This window comes from Callionymus lyra, chromosome 5 (assembly GCF_982586985.1).
Source record: "Callionymus lyra chromosome 5, fCalLyr1.hap1.1, whole genome shotgun sequence".
In the NCBI taxonomy this organism is placed as follows: Eukaryota; Metazoa; Chordata; class Actinopteri; order Syngnathiformes; family Callionymidae; genus Callionymus; species Callionymus lyra.
This window is the reverse complement of record NC_141822.1, coordinates 18,878,309-18,899,267: the sequence shown is the minus strand read 5'-3', so window position 1 is coordinate 18,899,267 and position 20,959 is coordinate 18,878,309. Positions and strand designations below refer to the sequence as shown.

General features: G+C 37.7%; 1 protein-coding gene across 1 annotated transcript; it reads left to right on the top strand.

The window, feature by feature from the left end:
- The first annotated feature begins 196 nt into the window (after positions 1-196).
- Positions 197-19,954, top strand: camkk2 (calcium/calmodulin-dependent protein kinase kinase 2). The gene is made up of 17 exons (XM_087791338.1): positions 197-419; positions 6,096-6,387; positions 7,087-7,431; positions 8,357-8,404; positions 8,983-9,036; positions 10,909-10,960; positions 11,044-11,177; positions 13,277-13,313; positions 13,429-13,450; positions 13,536-13,624; positions 13,696-13,895; positions 13,991-14,044; positions 14,109-14,182; positions 14,247-14,334; positions 14,952-15,083; positions 15,236-15,339; positions 17,829-19,954. Exons 2-17 carry the CDS (start codon positions 6,163-6,165, stop codon positions 17,899-17,901), a joined length of 1,731 nt encoding a protein of 576 aa, XP_087647464.1. The 5' UTR covers positions 197-419; positions 6,096-6,162; the 3' UTR covers positions 17,902-19,954.
- Positions 19,955-20,959: the final 1,005 nt, after the last annotated feature.

The following is a 20,959-nucleotide window of genomic DNA, read 5'->3' as shown; positions in this document are numbered from 1 at the left end:
TTTATATACAGCGTCGTTTGCCTTGTTTTTAATTCAAACTATTCTAAAACAATTTTTCTCAGAAGGTAAATAGAAATGAGCGCCGTTTCAGGTGTAGTAATACACAACACACCACAGGGGGCGCCAACGGGCTGAATGCTGGTAGTACAAACTCACCGTTTCGTGTTGGTATTTAGAAAAACACAAGGCTACACACAACCACTGGTTCGTCGTCTGAGCAGGTTTTACTCTGGCATGTGGTAGTTTTATATTTTTTAAAAGATTTGTCAACACTTAGTCGTGGAGCAGCAGCTCGTGTGATTCCCTGCTGTCACTGCATCAGGTCTGACAGCTTCATTCCTTCTTTCCACAAGCTAGCAAGACGCCGCTAAAAAAAACATCTGAAACCTCTCACGACCTGGTCTGGAAGCAGCACTGAGGTAATTTTAAAGCTTTTTTTTATTGCTTGAAAACTGCGTTGTTTTGTTTTTTTCTCTCGCTGTCAGGCGTTAATCGCTGGCGTTAGCATCTTTGGCTCGAACAACATCTGTATCACGACAGATGCTAAAGCTAGCTGCTGCTGCTGTCATGCTAGGTTAGCCTGCTGGGACCCCTGAGAGACACGAAGACTGGACTCTCTGGTGGGTTTCATGTGAGCAGGGAGGTTGGATTTGGTCAGGTTCGTGGTGAGTTGTTGAAAGTGATGCTGTAGGTACCACTTTTGCATGGTGTGTCCTCTTCCATCACGTTGATGCTTGTTTAATATTGAGTTTTATCTTCTATTTATAGTATCATTATTGGCATTAACACCCAGTGGTCAGTTCTGAAGCCACATAGCAGAAAAGTTGTAAGTTATATTCCAGCTTAAGGCAATTCTATGTGTTGTTTTTTTTACATCCAGCCTCCCAAAAGGAAAGGGTATCATTTCTAAATCCTCCAAAAAAATGCATTTTGTAAGGTGAGCTGAGCAGGTCAGATTTCTGTTCTATATCTGACTCACAATCCTTAGAGTTTATGTTCTACTGTTGGACGTGGTTACACTGGTTTAAGGGTTACAAGCACCTGTCCATGATAGGCAGTAATGTACATAGACTTACTAGTCTTTAATCCTATATATCATATTGTTGCCACTGTATCTTGTTTATATTGTAATATCCTGTGATATTGTAGGGAAAAGGATATATTTCTAGTATTGCACAAGTACTTTACTCTGGTGTTGCAGGAGTTACAGACTGCATGGCTCTTGATGAAGTCCTAGCTGCTTTCATTTGTTTTTTAAACCAAAATGTGATCAAAAATTAGCTTTAAAATCTGCTTACGTCGACTGTATCCTCTCATGTAGTCTCAGTCGACGCTGTTTTTCTTCGGAGTAAGTAATGACTGCTGCCATCTTGTGACCTAAAGATTAATAGCCACAACAAAAATGAACAAGCCGCTGCTGTTCATTGGAGTGTTTATGTGTTTTGATCAAATGATGCATGAGACAAACGGGAGACTGGTATCAATAAAGTTTTGAGACTTTATTGACGGCGAAGACTTATGCTTTTATAAACAATTGTGCAGTTCATTTAAACATTTGTTTTGATGTACTCATACGTAGTTAAAAAAAGAAGTAAATTACAAAATAAATATTGTGCGGCTTTGTAGTGTTACTCTGTGAGGATTGTTATTATGACGCCTTTCAGAGTAATCCCATCGAGCCTCACAGGGTGACATATTGCTCATTTCTATCAATCATCACATCATTTTTTTTCTGCTGGTCCATTTTGTGAGATAACAAAAATGTGGGAATATATATATATATATTTCAATATACATTTTTAGTTAATGCTTTCAAGTCCCACATAGAATTAGCACTTTTTATTTTAAGTTTCTCAATGTTCCTTTACTTATTAAAAATGTAAGTAAGTAAGTAAGTAATGGTTACATGTAAAGAACCTTTCTAGAACAGGGTCACAAAGTGCTTGAACAATCAAAAACAATACACAGTTAAAATACATGCTCTGAAAGGCAGAGACACATAAGACAAACACAGGAGTCCCAGAAAATCATGGAAAATCCTGCACAAATAAAAATGTCTTTAGATGCTTCTGGAAGGAGTCAGTAGATCCATCAAGTGGAGAGGGAAACTATTCTTTATGTTTCTACTTCTTTCCCCAGTTTTACCTCTATAATTCAATTATATATAACACGTACATGTTCTACTTATTACTATCCAAGGTGAATAATTTCTAAATGATTTATTCATTTCAGTTAACTCTACCAACACATTATAAATATAGAAACTGTAAAAAAGGTTTACTCTAGAATAAGATCCAGGATGTTTGTTTTAACTGAAATGTAAAGGACAAAACAATGTCAAACTGATTTACTTGGAATAGTTTTAGTAACATTTATTTTGAAGATTTGTATCCACACAGTGTAAATCTCCATTTATAAATCAACTATTTAATTGTTCACTTACGGACATTTGAATGAACGGAAAACAAAATGAAACGATGCATGAAAAATGAGAATTTGTAATGGGTCGCCAAAGTTGAATGATCTTCTCTCTAAAAAAAGGACACTTCAGGTATAGTAGAAATGATAATATAAATAAGCATATCATTAAATACGAAATGGTTGGACCAGTTAGACGTGACCATCCAATGATGAATCCGTGGTTGAATCGGTGCCGTCCAAATGAAGATTGTGCTTTTGAGGGTGATTATCTGTGACTGCGAGGAAGAGATCTCTCGCTCTAGAATTGTGTGACCACACTTTAGTTGGCTAAGGACACTCATCCCTCCATTTGCAGGAGCTTATCTCGTCAATCTTCCAGTAGTTCTCTGTTAAGGTTTGTCGCGTTGATCTCTAAACGCGTCCAGGGATCCCCGACTGCTCCAGATGGCCACGTGTTGTGCTTAAACATCTGTTGAACGGTGTCTGTGTGGTCATTAATGACTTCCAAGCTCTCGTAAGTCCTCCCTGCTTCACATCCCTCTCCCGAGTTTTTGCAGCGCCAGGCTAAGGTCATGTGACTTTGGTTATGATAAGAGGCACAGTACAGCATCTGGAGCATCGTAGCATCTGTTAGTGTTTCACCGGCTCAAATTTAACTGCTTGTTCTTCATTGAGCTGCTGTCATCACAAGGGATCATCCAAGTTTACGCCAATCCCCAGTCGTCCACGTATACATTATTTTTTATATTAATATCTGGGACTGTGGTGAGCAAAAAATGTGACCTTTTTAATTGTTCCCCTAAGATAATCTTTACTTAGGGGTGCAATGGGTAAAGGGGCAACGACAATATATATTGTGATAAACTGTAACACTATAGGAACAATGATATATTTGTAGTAAAGTCCAAGTATTTGACCCTCGTGATGCAGAATTTACAGACCAGATGACTCTTACTCAAGTCGTCACTGCTTATATCTGTTTTGAAACAAAAATATTCCAAAACGTCAGCTTTAAAAGCTGCTTGAGTCAACCGTATCCTCTCATCCTCAGTCATCGCCGGGATCTTGTGGGATGTCAATGTTCATTTTGCTAAGTATGAACAAACGTGCGTGAATATTTGCATGTTAATTATTGAAAAAGTGTATTTATTTTACACGCAGATTAAAGTGGTTTGCCATCAAAAAATTTTTAAATTTTTTTTTTAATAAGGGATACACTAGCAGTAGCAGGACGGTGTATAGATATCGATCTATTATCGTGGAAAAGAATATTCTGATATATCTCAAAATCTATATTTTCTAACACCCTACTGTTTGCGTGTTAATCGTAAATAAAGAAACCAAATTATTTTATTAATGCACTATTAATGGAAAATAAACGATGTGAAATAAAATGTCTCGAAAACCCTGTATACAGTGATACCTATCGTGAAAAGAAAATATTGCAATATATCAGTGAATCTATACTTTCTACCTACCTTTACTTTGCAGGCATTAGCTCTTATTCAAACATTACCTGTCTTCATAGAATATTCCACTGTCACATCAAAGCATATTAAACGTGTCACCTTCATTCTCAATCCTTCAGTAATAGTTGAATAATGTTTTTAAACGATACAATACGACGGATTCAACCAATTCCTTCTAGTATTTTGTTGTACGTGACTCATTTAAATCCACGTCCTTCTGTGTGGATGTCAGTGCAAACCAGCTTTTGATGTCGACGCACCATTTATGTCGAATCAAACTAGGTCATGCTGGAAAAGTTGAATCTCTTCTCTGGATATTAAAAGATGGAGCCGCGAGTGAAAGAGAATCAGTATTTTCACCTGCTTAATGCTCTCACTCCGGTGTATGTGATGGACAACTGAGAAGGTAGAGATGCTACCTCGAGTGGGTGTCTCTTCCTACACGTCTTTCTTTTTTGGATCTAGCCTCTAGCTTCCAGTGATTTTGTTGTTGTTGTTGTTATTTCCTGCAGCCTTTATTGGTCTTGTCTGTGAGCCTTGCTTCGCTCCCACACAGTGATGCAGCACCTCAATCCTGTCATAACTGTGACAGGATCTGTCTTTATAATCTCCTCTTATTTTTGCTATTCCCGCTCTAGAAGCCACACGAGCAGATTATACATTAAGTAGACTCCAATAAGGTGAATTCATCCAAATGGATGAGGTTCTCTAAGTGAGGATGGGGAGTGGAACGTTGAAACTTGAAGAGTAAGTTTTGCGGTAAATAAGTCGTGAGCATTAATTAGCACCTCGGCAGAATGTGTGGATTCAAAGTCAAGACTCCTCAGATGTTTCGTGCTGAGAAAACGGTCGCTACTTATGTTTCGCTGGTTATAATTAGTTCTTCTCGCACGAGCTTTCAACACTTTCCACAACACGCTGGACACACAAATGGGAACATGAGTCATTTGTCAATGCTGACGTGAGGGTTGACATAGAAAAGTTTGAAACAGAAAGGTTTTAGGGTCATAGACATCCCACTGTTGTATGCTATAGTTTGTATTGATAAATCAATTAATTACACAAATCCAAATACTTAATCTACAGTATGTGATGTACTTGAAAGAAGTGTGCTTTGTAATATAATGTTTTACAATTATATACCTGTCAACAGCGAACTGTAGGATACATTGTTAATACATGTGATTTTGTTTTCAAGGTGAGTGTAAACATTCACATCTATAAAGATGAAATAGTGGGTTTTCTGGGTCAAGGTGAACGACCTCCAACACTGCATATTTTTTTTCTGGAAGCCAGAGAGGTCGTTCACCTTGACCCAGAGACGGCACAAGGGATACCACAAACACATTCAGTTAACAATGACTGATAGTGTCGCTCCATAGAGTCCAACAATCTTCACTATCAAGACATTCCTATGATTAACTTTAATTTAATTATATAAAATACATTATACTTTGTTTTAATAGTACTTGAAATGGGAGAAGTTTTATTAATTTTCTCTGTGACTAAACAAAAATAACAAAGGACAAGAAAATAAAATCTGAGTCTTTCTCTTAATATTTAAAACTATAATATTAATATAGTCACTAAAGGATCTATTGGAAAAAGAAACAGTGACCGATAAAATCTCTTCATCCTCCCATTTTCTTTTTAAAATGAAAACATTTGTTTGTACATATAGTTGGATATTCTAATTTTCAATAATTCAAAAATAAATGTTCTAAATGCAATCATTTTCAATTGTTAGATTTAAAAACTTTATTTTTTATTTTTATATTAAAATTTAAAGGTTTATGAATTAAATATAGTGTATTAAGAAATTGCATGTTCAATTCATTTTTGGAATAAATATATCAAACTCTTTAACCTTCGAAATTCAAAAACAACTAAATAAACTTATTAAGAAAATGTCATCCCTTAAATAAATTATAATTAAATAAAAGTTTCATAATTTGAAAATGTTAATATAAACCAATGAATATTTTGATAGCTGATGAGTCAGTTCAGTTAAGCTGCGTCGGTGTGTTATCTGGAGGCACGTTTTGTGCCGTACTTAAGCTGTTATGATAACATACATGTAGCATTCTAGCTCAGTCATTTTCCAACACACCGATATAATTCAACAATGACCTTCTACACTCACCTATCTACCATCTTATGTCTGAAAGATTTAAGAAAAAATAATGTTTCGTTCTCTCTTGCCAGACACCAACTCCCTATGCGGCCCCCCCTCTGATGGAGCAGAGGTTGTCATTGTTGGTAAAGAGGCACCATGTTTCCTTGTCATGTAAGCCCCTGGCCCTCTGCTGAGCCCCCGGCCTCCCATGGCAGTCACGCGCCGTCAGCTCAACAAGCGCAGCCGCTGCCGGACCTTCTGTGTAGCTGCCCGGCTACGTCCTTGAACGCTGAGACGCCCTCGCCGGACCCTATGGATTCTCTCATCGTGGTCACGGAGTACGAACCCAGCACAACACCTGGGGAGCCGGGAGAGGAGGAGGTAAGGGCACAATGAGTGATGGAACAGAAATCAACATGGACTAAACCTTCCTTACTCTTGGTTCCTTCAATCCTTGTTTTTTAATCCTGCTAGAGTATGGATTATAAACCATTTATGTACATGTACATTTATGTTATTTTGGCACACAGTACTGAATATTTAAATACAGTATATTGAAGCTTTAATAAGGAAGGAAAATGTCAGTGTTTTACTTATGGTGCCACCAAAACAGTATTAAAATTTGGCTGGGCGGCAAAGCTTTATGGGTGTCACTGTTATGGGGAAGGTTCTTAAGAGGGAACGCATCTAATATGGCAATTTGATTGGCAGGTTGAGATAAATAGTGTTAAAAGAATGTTGTTTACTTGTCGGGATTATTAATAAAATAAAAAGATTTATTAAGAGTCCAAGGAAGGACTATTACTTTACTTTACTTACTTACTTACTATGAGGCCTCAACGTGTATGTGTTTAACACCCTAAGATCCTGCTTACAGTGCATTTCATTTTTTGCCTTATGTTATTTATTATTATATTATTTGTATTTTATTTTGACCTATTAGCCACCTTTGTATCCCATTTCATAGAAAAAAACAAATGGCAAGACTAGACAGCCATTTTATTTTTTTAAACTAATACAAGTGTTTATTGCAGCTGCATAACGACATAATCCTACCACTTGTGGTTGTTTGCCTCTCAGGTAGAAGACATGGACAGCTCCGAAACACCTCATCCGGTTTCTTCTGCGACCGGACCTTTTCGCACGGGGTCCTGCGACCTGCTGTCGCACACGGCGGTGGGCCGCTCCGAGTCTTTGCAGCCTCACGGCCTGGAGCAGCGAGGGCGACTGAGCCTGTCGGACCGAAAACTCTCGCTCCAGGAGCGGTCGCAGACGTCCACGTTGCCCTGCGGCTCGGCGGGACTCAACGGACGCTACATCTACCCGTCGTTGCCGTACTCGCCCATCACGTCGCCCCACTCCTCGCCACGCCTGCCCCGCCGACCCACGGTGGAGTCGCACAGTGTTTCTATTACGGACCTCCAGGTGAGATTAAACTTTTTTTATTTCCGAATTAATGTTTATCTTTATACATACATAAGCCAACGTTTTTATCTGACTGATCAACCATGAATTTCAAACTGCAGAGGTAATATTGAGTTATTATTTGACCTATTATAATCATTAAATTATTAGATAAAATATACAAAGATATGTATATTAATAATAATTACAAGACCGTTAAATTAATAACCTCAATCCCAAACCCCTCCAACTTAAAAATGATGCTCAACGACGCCCCACTCATCACAATTTTGATAGTTTTTAAAATAATTGCACATTATTTAAACAATCAAAATGTCTGAAACGTCTTCAATGTGGATTATTTTTGGTCATAAGTATTTTTTACCTATATTTTCTATTTATGTATTCATTTTTTGTCTTGTTTATTTAATCTTTTTTTAATCCAAATTACATTTTTATATTGTATTGTTTGATGCCCGAGGTTTAAGCTAAAACATTTAACACTGTCCCAACAATTTTGTGTTTTTTCAATACAAACCATCTAATCTATTCTTATTACTTTTGATTAAAATGAAGTATTTTCGTTTAAATCTGTATCCGACTCTCGGAGTCGATGGAACATTATAACGGATTTTGTGTTTTAAGCAGCAAATGTGTGAACGCAGGTGAAAGGTAAGACATAGTGTAGTTAAAGGTGTAGCTACTAGTTTCTGCAGTTACTGATCTATTAGAACTCAAGTAGTATAAAATACAATCCAGTCATTCTATTTGTTTGTGTAGCAAGTAAGTAGTAGTTAGAGAAAATGTGAATTAAAACCATTTACCATCCCTGAGAATACACATGTAGTTAAAAGCAGGAAATGAAAGTGTGCAGTGTTTCAACCGCAATCGTGTATTTCTGCCGTTCATCCGAGTGACTCACTGACTCTCATCTCTTCTTCTCAAGGACTGTGTTCAGCTGAACCAGTACAAGCTGAAAGACGAGATTGGAAAGGTACGATCAGAGCCTCTTGATTGCCTCGGTCTGCGAACGCTCTCTCTTTTTCAAGCCGTCCTCACGCCTACTGCGTGTCAGTGGAGCAGCTCACCACATCAAGGACATTAACATGTCCTCCTTTCTAAAACTCTGTTCGCTATACCTGCCACGGAAGAGTTGGGAGACGGATGAGAGGACGGTATAAATAGTTGTCTCCCTGGGATGAGCCAGGCTCGGAGGAGACGATGGCCGAGATTTATCCAGTTCAACTAAGTGTGTTTTTCTCCATGAAAGAGTCTTTAGTTTCGATAGGAATGTTGGAGAGTTTTGCTTGTTTGGTGCAGATCCTGCATTAACATGCGCACCTTAATAAGCCAGGAATCTTAATATCGAAGCGAGATGATTTGAATTTATTTGTTCTTATTCTGAAGCAGCTGGTCGTCGCCCACCCACTTCCCTCCATGTGTTTGTGTGTTCAGTACCCCCCCCCCCCCCCCCCCCCGCCCCCCTCGCCCCACCACTCTGATATTATTTCACATGAAGAATTGACAGCTGCTGAAATCTCATTTGGTTGAGCTCATGTCGTTTGTTTCCAGGGTTCCTACGGCGTCGTGAAGCTGGCGTACAACGAAGACGACAACACGTATTATGTGAGTCCTCGTCCTCGAAGCAGATGTGGTTTCTTTAATCATTAACCCTGTGGTGTCAAATCTTGCTGTGAGCTCCAGTTAACACCACGGTGAAGCTGTCAAGTGTGTTTTGTGTTTGAGTTGTCAAGCCCACACACAACACACCTTTGGGTAACGGATGTGGTTTTACCAAATAAGTTCTTTGTTAACACATATTATTTTTTATTTAAGTATAGGAAATTATTATTATTATTATTTTAATATGTATTATTAGCTTGTTTACATATAAATACATATAAATATTCATAAGTAACATGAACTTTTCTTGTGGAGGGCCACATTTGATCAGGTGAAAATAAGCCGGGGGCCAAATGTGAATCATGAGTAAAAACAACGAGAGTCATCAACTTCAGAAGCTCGGATATTCTTCAACCGGTTCAAAACTAAATTGAGAAATTCCTCAAGTACACACAGGTGTAGAAAAGTTTTTAGCATTAAGATACTTTGCTTCAAAAAAGCTTGTGTGCTATTTAAAAATGAATTTTACAAAAGAAATGTGTCTATTTTACGTTTTCTGGTTGAAAAATAATGTTAACAACAGACCGTGAGACCCTTTAAATCTGCTCAAGCAGACATGCCTGATCCGGACCATCATAAATTGGTTTCTTTGCTGAGTATGAAAGATTTTTGTAAAAACAAAGATAATGTAAAGCTGTTATTAGTTTGGTTTTAATATTTGTACCACATATTTTTGGGGTCCTACATTTTTACCTACATTTATGTCTGTCACGTTTTGATGTATAAATATATAAATAAATGTATATATATATACATAATGATTCACTTTTCTAGTTTTTGTTATCATTGTTCTGACACCAGAGCTTGTTAATTATTATATAAGTGCCATCACCACGTTTGTGTTTCACAGACGACGATTCTCGTCACAGTTCTCAATAATCCTGACAATGACCCGAGGATTGCGGGAATAACTCTCCCCTGTGACAAAGTCCACATGTCACATTAACAGATTATTTTATTGCCACAGTGACCGAGGGCGACTCACCCGTGATAGACCAGACATTGTCATTTATTAATCACTTGTGACAAGAGCCCATTAGTTACAAACGAATCAGAAGTTGTTTTTTTTTTACTTATTGCCATTAGGTATGTATATATACCATATATATACCTCATATAGTATGAGCTATGAAAAATCTTTTTTTAAAGTTGCGCAATTGTTTTTTCACAGTTATAAACAAAAAAAACGGATGTTTGATGTTAGGATGAACTATCGTGAAATATGTGCAGAAGAGACGCTTTTAAGTGCAAGTAGCTAAGCGATAGATTCAAAGTGATTATTAATATAGAAGTTTAATATTATATAATTTGTTTAAATCCTATCTTCAGGTTGTTTTGAACAATCGTACACTATATATATATATGTATTTGTTTCTTATACATCATTCAGGTTCAGTCATAGAATTGTCCGGTACAATCTAACATTCTCAACAGTAGTCAATCAAACACAATTTTGTTTTTACAAAGTTACATCAAGTTTACATTAGTAACTGCTAAAATGTTGTTATTGTTTCCTTAATAATGCCAGGTACTGAAGGCCAATTTAACTCTTATAATAAATGTGCTTTAAAAAATAAAATCAATTTTATTTTAAATTTTTGAATGAATGATTCTCTTTATTTTACTTGTGTAAAACTAAAACAAATATATAAAAGGTAAAAAACGTTCAAGACCTCCACTTGCTTGTACCGATGCGTGTAACATGAGATGATCATGTGTATGAACTGACTCACTTTGGCCTTGAACAGCTCTCTGCTCTCTTGCCCACTCACTCGTGCTCAGATTCCTTTTTTGCTTCCTGTCTTCCTCCTGCAGGCGATGAAGGTGTTGTCCAAGAAGAGACTGATGAGACAGGCCGGCTTCCCACGTGAGTCTCCGTCTCTGTCCAGATGGTCTTCTTTTTTGTAAACCTCTGACTCAAGTGAATCTCTTTCGCTCGCTGGTATTTAGGGAGACCTCCACCGCGCGGAGCCAGACCCGGGACAGAAGGACCTCCTCAGCCTAAAGGGCCGCTGGAGCGGGTCTACCAAGAGATCGCCATCTTGAAAAAGCTGGACCATCCAAACGTAGTGAAGCTAGTGGAGGTAAATGTGACTCATTTGAATTCATCCGGTGTTTATTAATGCGAACTCAAGTAGCTGCTCTTCACCCAGCATGACATTGAAGTGACAAAGGAGTTTATTCGCCAGGAAAGCTGAGTAGCAGAGAGAAGAGTGGTAGACGATAGGTCATGGTATCTGGAGTTTTGATTCTTAAACAAGTAAAACAGCTTCAGTCGTTTAGGATTACCACGAAGGTTTGGTATTTTTTAAATAAAAAAACTGCAATATAACAATCGGGAAACTCGAATGTTTGTCTGGTCAGACAGTTGCATTGTGGGAATGTGTCAGAGACGTTGAAACGACGACGATAAGTTACTGCTGTCATTGTACATTAGTAGTTTTTGTGTCACTTTGCATCACTTATCTTTTCAGATTATTCTTGACATTTTCATTTGTTCAGGTTTTTCCTTGATTTTCTGGAACTCCTGTGTTGTTCTCAGTATTATCTTGACCTTTAAAGTATATATTTTATTGAGTATTGTTTTGATTGTTTAAGCGCTTTGTGACCCTGGTCTGGAAAAGCGCTATATAAATACAAATTACTTACTTACTTACATTTAAGCTTAATACATAAAAAGAGAGATTCCCTTCATCACCTTTGACTTAAGTATTTTTTTTCGATCAATATAAATTTGATTATTGTCATTACAACTTTATTGAGAAATTAGCTCTTAAGCCACTTTCCTGTCATCACTGAGTTGTAGTGCTAAAATGTTCAATTGGATTTGCCATCTGTCAATTAAAAAAGATGATTCTGTGTTTTAAGGATCGCTGGATTAAATGTCGTCACTTAAGGATATATTGATGAGCTAGTTTTGAAGTAGTGTTATGAATTGAAACTGATTTAAAATCTGCAAATGCAGTTTTATTTTGTTAATTCAGCAGGTGTGCTTTACTTTTATTAACAATTTCCTGCCTACATGATCTCATCAACATTAGCGCTTGTGACTAATCTTATTTTAAGATTCGCGGATCTTGCTTTTGGTGTGAGTTACAATAGTAAACAAAACAGTTAAATTTTGAGTTAAGTTAAGTTGTTCTTCGTGAGTCTTGACCATGTGAAAAAATAAAACATTATAAAAAAATGACTACGTCAAAATGTTACATATTTTGCTTTAAGAGGCGTGGCAGTGATACTGATTGGTGCCAGTCAAGTCATGACAGGAAAGGCTGACGAAGAATCTTAAGTATAGATCATAGGTTTAAATTTAGTGTAAGGTTGATTTAAGCAGCAGGAGCTCGCTTTGACGCACTATTATTGAAGTATAGATCAGTCGGATACATTTTTCAGAGGCTGTTTTTTTTTACCTTTGACAATGATTCTGGATTCTGATTGGATACAAAATAGTTCCTCAGTTAGTGACTAGTAGGTGGTAGTCAAAAAGAGGCCTTACTATTCGACTTGAAAAAATAAGTTAATATGAAACAAAATATAGGAAGCCCCTTAGGGGAGATTTTATGTCAAGATCTTTCTTTTTTCCTATTCCATGTCAATGGGCTCCACACTCATGCAATAAATACAAATATCAAACAGTGGGATCAAGAAATGTTCATAGACTTTCTTTTGATATTTGCAGCATAAATCATTACATACATGAAGACTATTTAATAAGTACATATATTTAGATGCATTTTTATATATATTATAAACAAATAAATATTCAAATTTTTACGGGGGATTTTTTCAATGAAAGATCATCCGATGAAAAGATGAACTGATATCATTGTTTTAAATTAATCTTATATCACACAAAAAAACATCAACACATTTAAATTGTAAATTATTTACTGCAAAGGTGTTGGGTAGCATCCACTTCTGAGGAGTTCCAGACACATTTGATTGTTAGAACTCTAGAGGGATGAATACAGTAGTGGAGAAGGATACTGAAAAACAAAAAGTATTTTTTCTGGTTGAATTATCATAGGTAATAATGTATTTAGGTAAGAAGTGGTTAAACATTGCTTTAACTGTGAATATCATTGAGTCACGTCTTGTGTTTTCTCTACATTAATGCCCAAGGATTGCGGAGAGTGTTTCAGTTGAGTTTCTGCTCATTTCCGTCTCTCTGATTTGCTGCCAGGTTTTGGATGACCCCGGCGAGGACCATCTGTACATGGGTATGTAGCAGCCAGACCTTCGAATAATGCACCAACACTCCGAACATGATTTCATCAGGAGGCAAAGTTTCAGTTTAATTAACACAAATCATGTTTTGTCTCCTCTCTTTCACAGTTTTTGAGCTTGTGCGAAAAGGGTACGTTTAAAATTCATATTATAATAGGAACACTATTGTCTGCCGTTATAAACTGTGATTGTTAATTGGTTTATTCTTCCACCAGAGCTGTGATGGAAGTGCCAAATGATAAACCATTCAGTGAGGACCAGGCCAGGTTTTACTTCCAGGATCTGCTCAGAGGAATCCAGTATTGTATGTTTGTTTTTTTAGGTTTCCATGCTATGTTTACACACGTCTACATTTACTCTACTCTGCCCACACAGTACACTATCAGAGGATCATCCACAGGGACGTCAAACCCTCCAACCTGCTGGTGGGGGAAGACGGCCATATTAAGATCGCAGACTTTGGCGTCAGTAATCAGTTCGAGGGGGCTGACGCCCTCCTCACAAGCACAGTGGGGACACCAGCTTTCCTGGCGCCCGAGGCTCTGTCTGAGACCAGGAAGAACTTCTCTGGAAAGGTGACTTTGGCTTTATAGTGCCCCCTGCAGGCCATTTAATATATCGACTTATCAAGAAGTTTTTCCTTTCTCTAATTTCCGTTTATGTCGTGCAGGCTCTGGATGTTTGGGCCATGGGAGTGACTCTTTACTGTTTTGTGTTTGGAGTGGTAAGTCCGTGTGTCACACATTTTCGATCTTCTCGATTGATTGACAATGTCTCCTCCTTCTCAGTGTCCTTTCATGGATGAGAGAATCCTGAGTCTTCATCAGAAAATCAAGACGCAACCAGTGGAGTTACCTGAAAAGTATGTTCTCCTCCGTGAGAAGTGCATCATCTCAGAATGTTATCAACTGTTATCTTCTCAACAGTGCCGATATATCGGACGACCTCAAAGATCTGCTGTTGAAAATGCTGGACAAGAATCCAGAGACTCGAATATCGATTCCACACATTAAGGTGAACCTTCTTTTTCATGCTCCAGCCTCTAGTTTATAAATCCCAACCCAGTGTCATAAAAGAGTACAGATCAGAGAGCACCACCTTGTGGGTCTAAAAACAAGGACGTGAACTTCACAAGGATGTGAAGCTTTATTTGTTCATCAGTTGATTAAATATTATATTTTTCATATGTCATGTATCGCCAAGATGGCAAATTTGATTTGAATTAATTTCACTTTTTGCAAATGGGAATTAATTCTATGTAAAAATGCTAAACCATACAAGACATGATTGAATATGCAGGTTTTTTTTCTGGCTCCCCCTGCTGTTAGAAAAGAGTAATTGCAAACTGTCATGAAAACTGAAGTGTCTCCAGGTTCGTTACAGTTGTTTGGAAAGAGAGCCTTCCTCTTGTTTTTTTGAGCTTCAGAACATACTCTTGGTACTTCAGCCAGGATGGAAATGAATGTAACTGCCGTCTCTAACCCTGAAGCTGTAGGTGTTGTCATAGACGCTACCATTCTTGGCAGGTCACCGGGCAGAGTTGTCATGTCAAGAGTGCCACCATGTAAATGATGTCATCAACAAAATCCAATTCCTCACCTGGAATAATGAATTCTCCCCGTGGCGTCCAGGTGCACCCGTGGGTGACGAGGCACGGCGCCGAGCCTCTCCCTGCAGAGGACGACAACTGCTGCACTCTGATCGAGGTGACCGTGGAGGAAGTGGAGAATTCCGTCAAACACATTCCAAGCCTGGCAACAGTGGTGAGTTTATCGGGTGTGACCACGAAGCACGACGAGTCGCTCATTGATCGACACTCATTGGTAATGATGATAAGACGCCAACAAGGCTGTGAAGAGGTTTTTGTAGTGGAAGCTGAATGTTTTGCCCCTAATGGTTCCTCCTCCTCCTCCAGATCCTGGTGAGAACCATGTTGAGGAAACGCTCCTTCGGGAATCCTTTCGATTGGGGCCGCAAAGAGGAGCGCAACAGTTTGTGTGCATCAGGACAAACACTCACGTGAGCTTCGTTTTTTTTATTACGGAAATTAAAAGCATTTCAGAATATCAACTGGTTGTTTTTAAACTTTTCAAATCTTGAAACGTTACTGAAAATTTGAAAACTTTAAAAATGTTATGTTTTTTTAATGATTTAATTAATGTATTTGTAATAAAGTTGAATCCGTTGTTTTAGTCTTTGAATTGAATTTAAATATTGCAAATTTAAATAATTGTATTATTTTTCTATTTTATTCCGAAAATACTTCCAGAATACATTTTTTTATATATATTTCTATTCCATGTTACATATAATTGCATATTTCTTTCATTCAGACCCTTTAAATTCAATACAAAAATGTTGATAGAGAACTTTCACTGTAAACTTTCAGCCAATCATGTGACGCGCTGACAATATCACGATTGGTTTAAAGTTTGATGTACTTTGTACTTTGAAGTACTGGTGGCAGTATTATACCAACATTTTTGTATTGAATTTAAGAGGCTATGAAGTTAAAAAAAAAGGAATCTTGCAAATCTATTTTTTTTGGATATTAAACTCTACGTGTAAAAAACAACAACATTCATTTGGAAAATATTGGATTTAAAAAAAAATCCAATTGGTTAAGAAAAAAACAAATTCAGCCTTTCATTAAATAAAGATTCATTATTAAATATAAATTCATCCTCTTGACCACTATGATGTCCAAAGCAAACAAAATTAATCGATGCCCCGAAAATCTTCTGGCACATGATGAGGTCGAGTTTAAATGATTCACTCCAGGTCGGTCGCTAAAAGCTTCGTCTCTTTGTCCGTTTATACAAGTTCAGGGATCTTTCATAGCAGCAAAGTTACATCTTAGAAGCTTCGCCGAGTTCCTGATGCTTTGGATAAATTGCAAAACAAGAATAAGTACTTCTTTGATATCTTGCAACATGACGTATTTTCTGGACTGTAAGGTGCACTTTATATCCATTTATTTTCTCATAAAGTTGTGCTTACTGACCTTAAATCAATTTAATGGAGTAAACGTTGCTCAGAAATTTATCAAAATGTTTTGTACGACTTTGGTGATCAACGAAGCTGAACCTTGAGCATATATAGTATTACACTGTCAGACTTCGTAGTATTACTTTGCTATGGTTTCATAATATTTCTCTGCGAGACTGCGTAGTATTTCCCAGTGAGAATCTGTAGTATTACTCTTTTAAGGTTTCATTGTATTTCTCTGTTAGTCTCTGTAGTATTACTCGGCGAGGCTCCGTAGTATTTCTCTGTGAGATTCAGTAGTCTTTCTCTGTGTGTCTCTATAGTATTTCTCCATGAGACTCTGTAATATGACTCTGCAATGCTCCTTAGTATTTCTCTGCGAGCCTCCGTAAATTTTCAGTCAGACTCCTTAGTATTACTCTTTTAAGGTTTCATAGTATTACTCGGCAAGGCTCCGTAGTATTTCTCTGTGAGTTTCAGTAGTATTTCTCTGCAAGGCTCCGTAGTATTTCTCTGTGAGTTTCAGTAGTATTTCTCTGCGAGCCTCCGTAAATTTTCAGTCAGACTCCTTAGTATTACTCTTTTAAGGTTTCATTGTATTTCTCTGTTAGTCTCTGTAGTATTACTCGGCGAGGCTCCGTAGTATTTCTCTGTGAGATTCAGTAGTGTTTCTCTGTGTGTCTCTATAGTATTTCTCCATGAGACTCTGTAATTTTACTCCATGACGGTTTCGTAGTATTACTCTGCAATGCTCCTTAGTATTTCTCTGCGAGCCTCCGTAAATTTTCAGTCAGACTCCTTAGTATTACTCTTTTAAGGTTTCATAGTATTACTCGGCGAGGCTCCGTAGTATTTCTCTGTGAGTTTCAGTAGTATTTCTCTGCGAGGCTCCGTAGTATTTCTCTGTGAGTTTCAGTAGTATTTCTCTGCAAGACTCCGTAGTATTTCTCTGTTAGCCTCTGTAGTTTTTCCCAGTGAAACTCTGTAGTATTACTCTTTTAAGGTTTCATAGTATTTCTCAGTGAAACTCTGTAGTATTACTCTTTTAAGGTTTCATAGTATTTCTCTGTGAGACTCTGTAGTATTTCTCAGTGAGACTCCGTAGTATTACTCTTTAAAGGTTTCATTGTATTTTTCTGCAAGGCTCTGAAGTTTTACTCCGCGAGACTCCGTAGTATTACTCCATGAGACTATGTAGTATTTTTCCGTGAGACTCCGAGACATTTCTCCGCCAAGCTCCGGAGTAATACTCGACAAGGCTTCGTAATATAACTCTGAAAAAGTTTAATATTATTACAGTACAAGGCTCTATAGTATAACTCGAAGGTTACATAGTCAGAAGCCTCACAGAGTACTACAACGCCACATCACACTAACACTGTGTCTTTTAATGGGGTTATGTATTAAAATAGAGCAGTTGAAATGATAGAGTTTAAAAAAGCGTGTTTTATTTATTCTCTTTACATCTCCTTGTCTTGGGCTCAGAGCAGCATCACAAGTGACTCTGGTGTGTTCCTCAGGAAACAAGCGAGCGGAGAAGGCATGAGGAGCCTGGACCTGCCCTTCGTCGGGGAGGACGAGGTGCTTTCCTGATGCGGAGGGTTTTCTCATGCAGAACCAGCATCTACCTGCCCACGTCCTCGCAGCACAAACGCCCCTAGACTCCCTCTCTCGCCTGCAGCAGGATGAAAAAAAAGAAAAGAAGGGCACTTTGACTTGTTTTCCCCAAAGCGTTCCCTCGTCTAGTCGGGGATGATCGCGGGACCAGAAAAAGGGAACATTAGGAATCTTTTGATTCGTCTCCAATCCTGCCTCTCTTGATCTTGCATGCGTATATATTCCCAGCATGCTCCGTCTCAGGCTTCTTCTCTGTGTTGCTAGTCCAGCCGCTCGTCGATTCTTCCAGGTATTCCGGGACCAAGAAAAGGCACAAAAAGGTTGAAGGAGGAGGAGCTACGACCCCCCCTTCGCCACGACCTGATCCTGACTAGACAACGATTGTCTGAGGAGCAACTCTGTACATAATCCTTACACACAAGTCAGTGAGACAATGTTTACTTCATTGAATGCATGTGTTTAAAAACTTAATTTCAAGTGAGTTAAACGTAGCTTCTGACCCTCCTGGAGATATAGCTTTATAACAGTGTTTGTAAACATCCGTGGTACCACCAGAAAAACAACCTTTTCATTTGTTATTACAGACAAAGACTCTCTCTCATGGTGACTTAAAAAAAACCTTTAAAAATAGTTTTATTTACAATTTTTAGCCGTTTTGAAATCGACCAAAAGAAGCTGTTTGATTTTTAAACAAGAACCAGACTCGAAGTGCAGCTTTTTTTTGTTGTTGTCGTAGAAATCTATGCATGATCAGCCACAAGAAACGGTGCCATCGAGGCTTTTGTATGAATTCTTGTCTTTATATGGTCGTAAAAAATTCTCGTGTCACCGTCACTACTATTACACACTCTTTATATTCATGAACACGCTTCCACACACTCGTACGTCAGCACACGTGTGTGTGTGTGTTGAATGTACACGACAAAAAGGGATTTTCTTTTCTCAAAACTGCATGTTTTAATGCTCTATGCACACGTTTTAACTCTGCAGTGCAAACGTTGTCAGAGCAGCTGGTTGAGGAGGGCTACTTTCTCTTGTACATGTGATGATGCATTTCTTAATATACATCCTTTTTTTAGCGTTATAATTCTGCTCCCCTCATGTCTGGCGGATATGAACTCGGATCTATCGGCTCCACTTTGTACTCGTTGACCTTTCAGAGGTTGTGAAAGAGAAATGAAATGCATTTCATTATCGTTGAACTCGGAGGGAAAAAAAAAGCTTTTATCATCAGGTCATCTCCTAAAAATGAAATCCCTTGTTAAGTTAATCCATTAGGTAAAAAAATAAACTGCAGTAAGTTGTAGGAACGAGTTTTCAGGGAGCAAATATCACGGAATATTATGGAGCTTAAATTCAAATTATTGAATCAAAATATCAATATATTTGCTTTATTAATTGCAACCTGGGAAGTTAAAATGAGTTTAGGCATCAGAAGACTGGATAACGCATTATAATAATTACAAAAAAATACACATTACAGCTAAAAAGTATTTAATTTAGTTTTACCTTAACAACCTTAAACCTACCTGCTGTTTGGCAGTCACTGAGCTTTAACTGTTGAAATGTGTTTTGGAATTGGAGCACGAGTGTTCAGAGAGACTCTGACTCATTACAAATTTAATTTTTATTTAGTTAATCCTGCCCTTTTCTTCTGTCATTTCTCACATTTGCTCCCTAAAATGATGAACAATGGAGCTGTTATATATTTATTGTGACTTTACAAAACCACTGACATGTTGCAAGTGTCTTTTTTCTGGGTGAAAATGGCCGAAAACGTTGCCACCTGGTTCCAATCTCAGCTCCATAGACTCACGTGAACATGAAACATCAGAGTTGTGTAGATGATGATGAAGTACATGAAGCGTCAAGACAAACCTTTAACAGTTTTAAACCTTGATAATGATGGAACATTATAAAGTTACCATGTTTCACTTCATCTTCCTCAGAATGCATGCAAAGTTAACATAAAAAAGTACAAACTCAACTGTATCTTCTTAACCAATTTGAATAAAAATGTTCATTTTAACCTTTGCGTCCGTTTTTTCTTCTTCTCATCTTCAGGCTTCTTTTCTGTTTTGAGATCAACCGCTTGTCTGCGCTGTTTACTCAAATATAACATCGTGTTTCACGTAGTTTCTCATTTTCGCAGTTTCCCAATTTAAGTTAAAACATGATACAACATTGAACAGAACATTTTAATGCAAATTTACACCTGATTAATTTTATAAAATTGATCGATTTCAAAACCGTCAAATCAAATTCAACGCCATATTTTAAATCTTTTTTAATAAAGGTTTTTTGTTTTTTTTGCGTTCCTCTTTCAACTTGGTTGATTTGAAACGGTGAGAATTAAAACTATTTAAAAGCGGAAGCAGTTTAGCATAAACGTTATCCTAATATACGTTGAACAAAGAAACACTGACCTCTAGTGTCCGTTTTATGATCTTTTTTTAATCAAATAATATTTTTATATCAAAATTAAATCTACTTTACTCAGTAAGTCATACCTATGGTTTAAATTTAATTGAAATTGCTCATTTTAAGATTTTCATGGGGATCTTCTACCCCCCTTTCTTCCCCCTTTCTCTTGACCTGATGCAGTTACCCTGCGCCCTAAAACCTTCACTGAATAATAACTATTTTAACATGTATTGCTTTTCTTGTGTGTTTTATTGAAAGATCATGCTTAAGAATCACATACTGACAGGATGTGTTAAGTTTTATTCAGCAAGTCGATTCTCCTCCTTCCTTCCTTCAGTTAAATGACTGGAAGCATTTTCTCTGGAACTCTGACCCGCCGACGATCGCTCATAAAAGCATTGATGGCTGAATAAAAACATGCTTCGGCGTGCACCCGGGTGTAACGCCGCATAAGACGGATTGTTAATGCAGTTCAGAGGTGGCTGCAGCACGGGCGTTGTTACGAGCCCCTGAGGAGAGAAATAGACCCGACATCAGCAAAAGTGTGTGTTTACCTGCAGCTGTGAGAAAAATAAAAAAGGTGTCGTAAAGCTTGCTCAGCGCTCTGAAG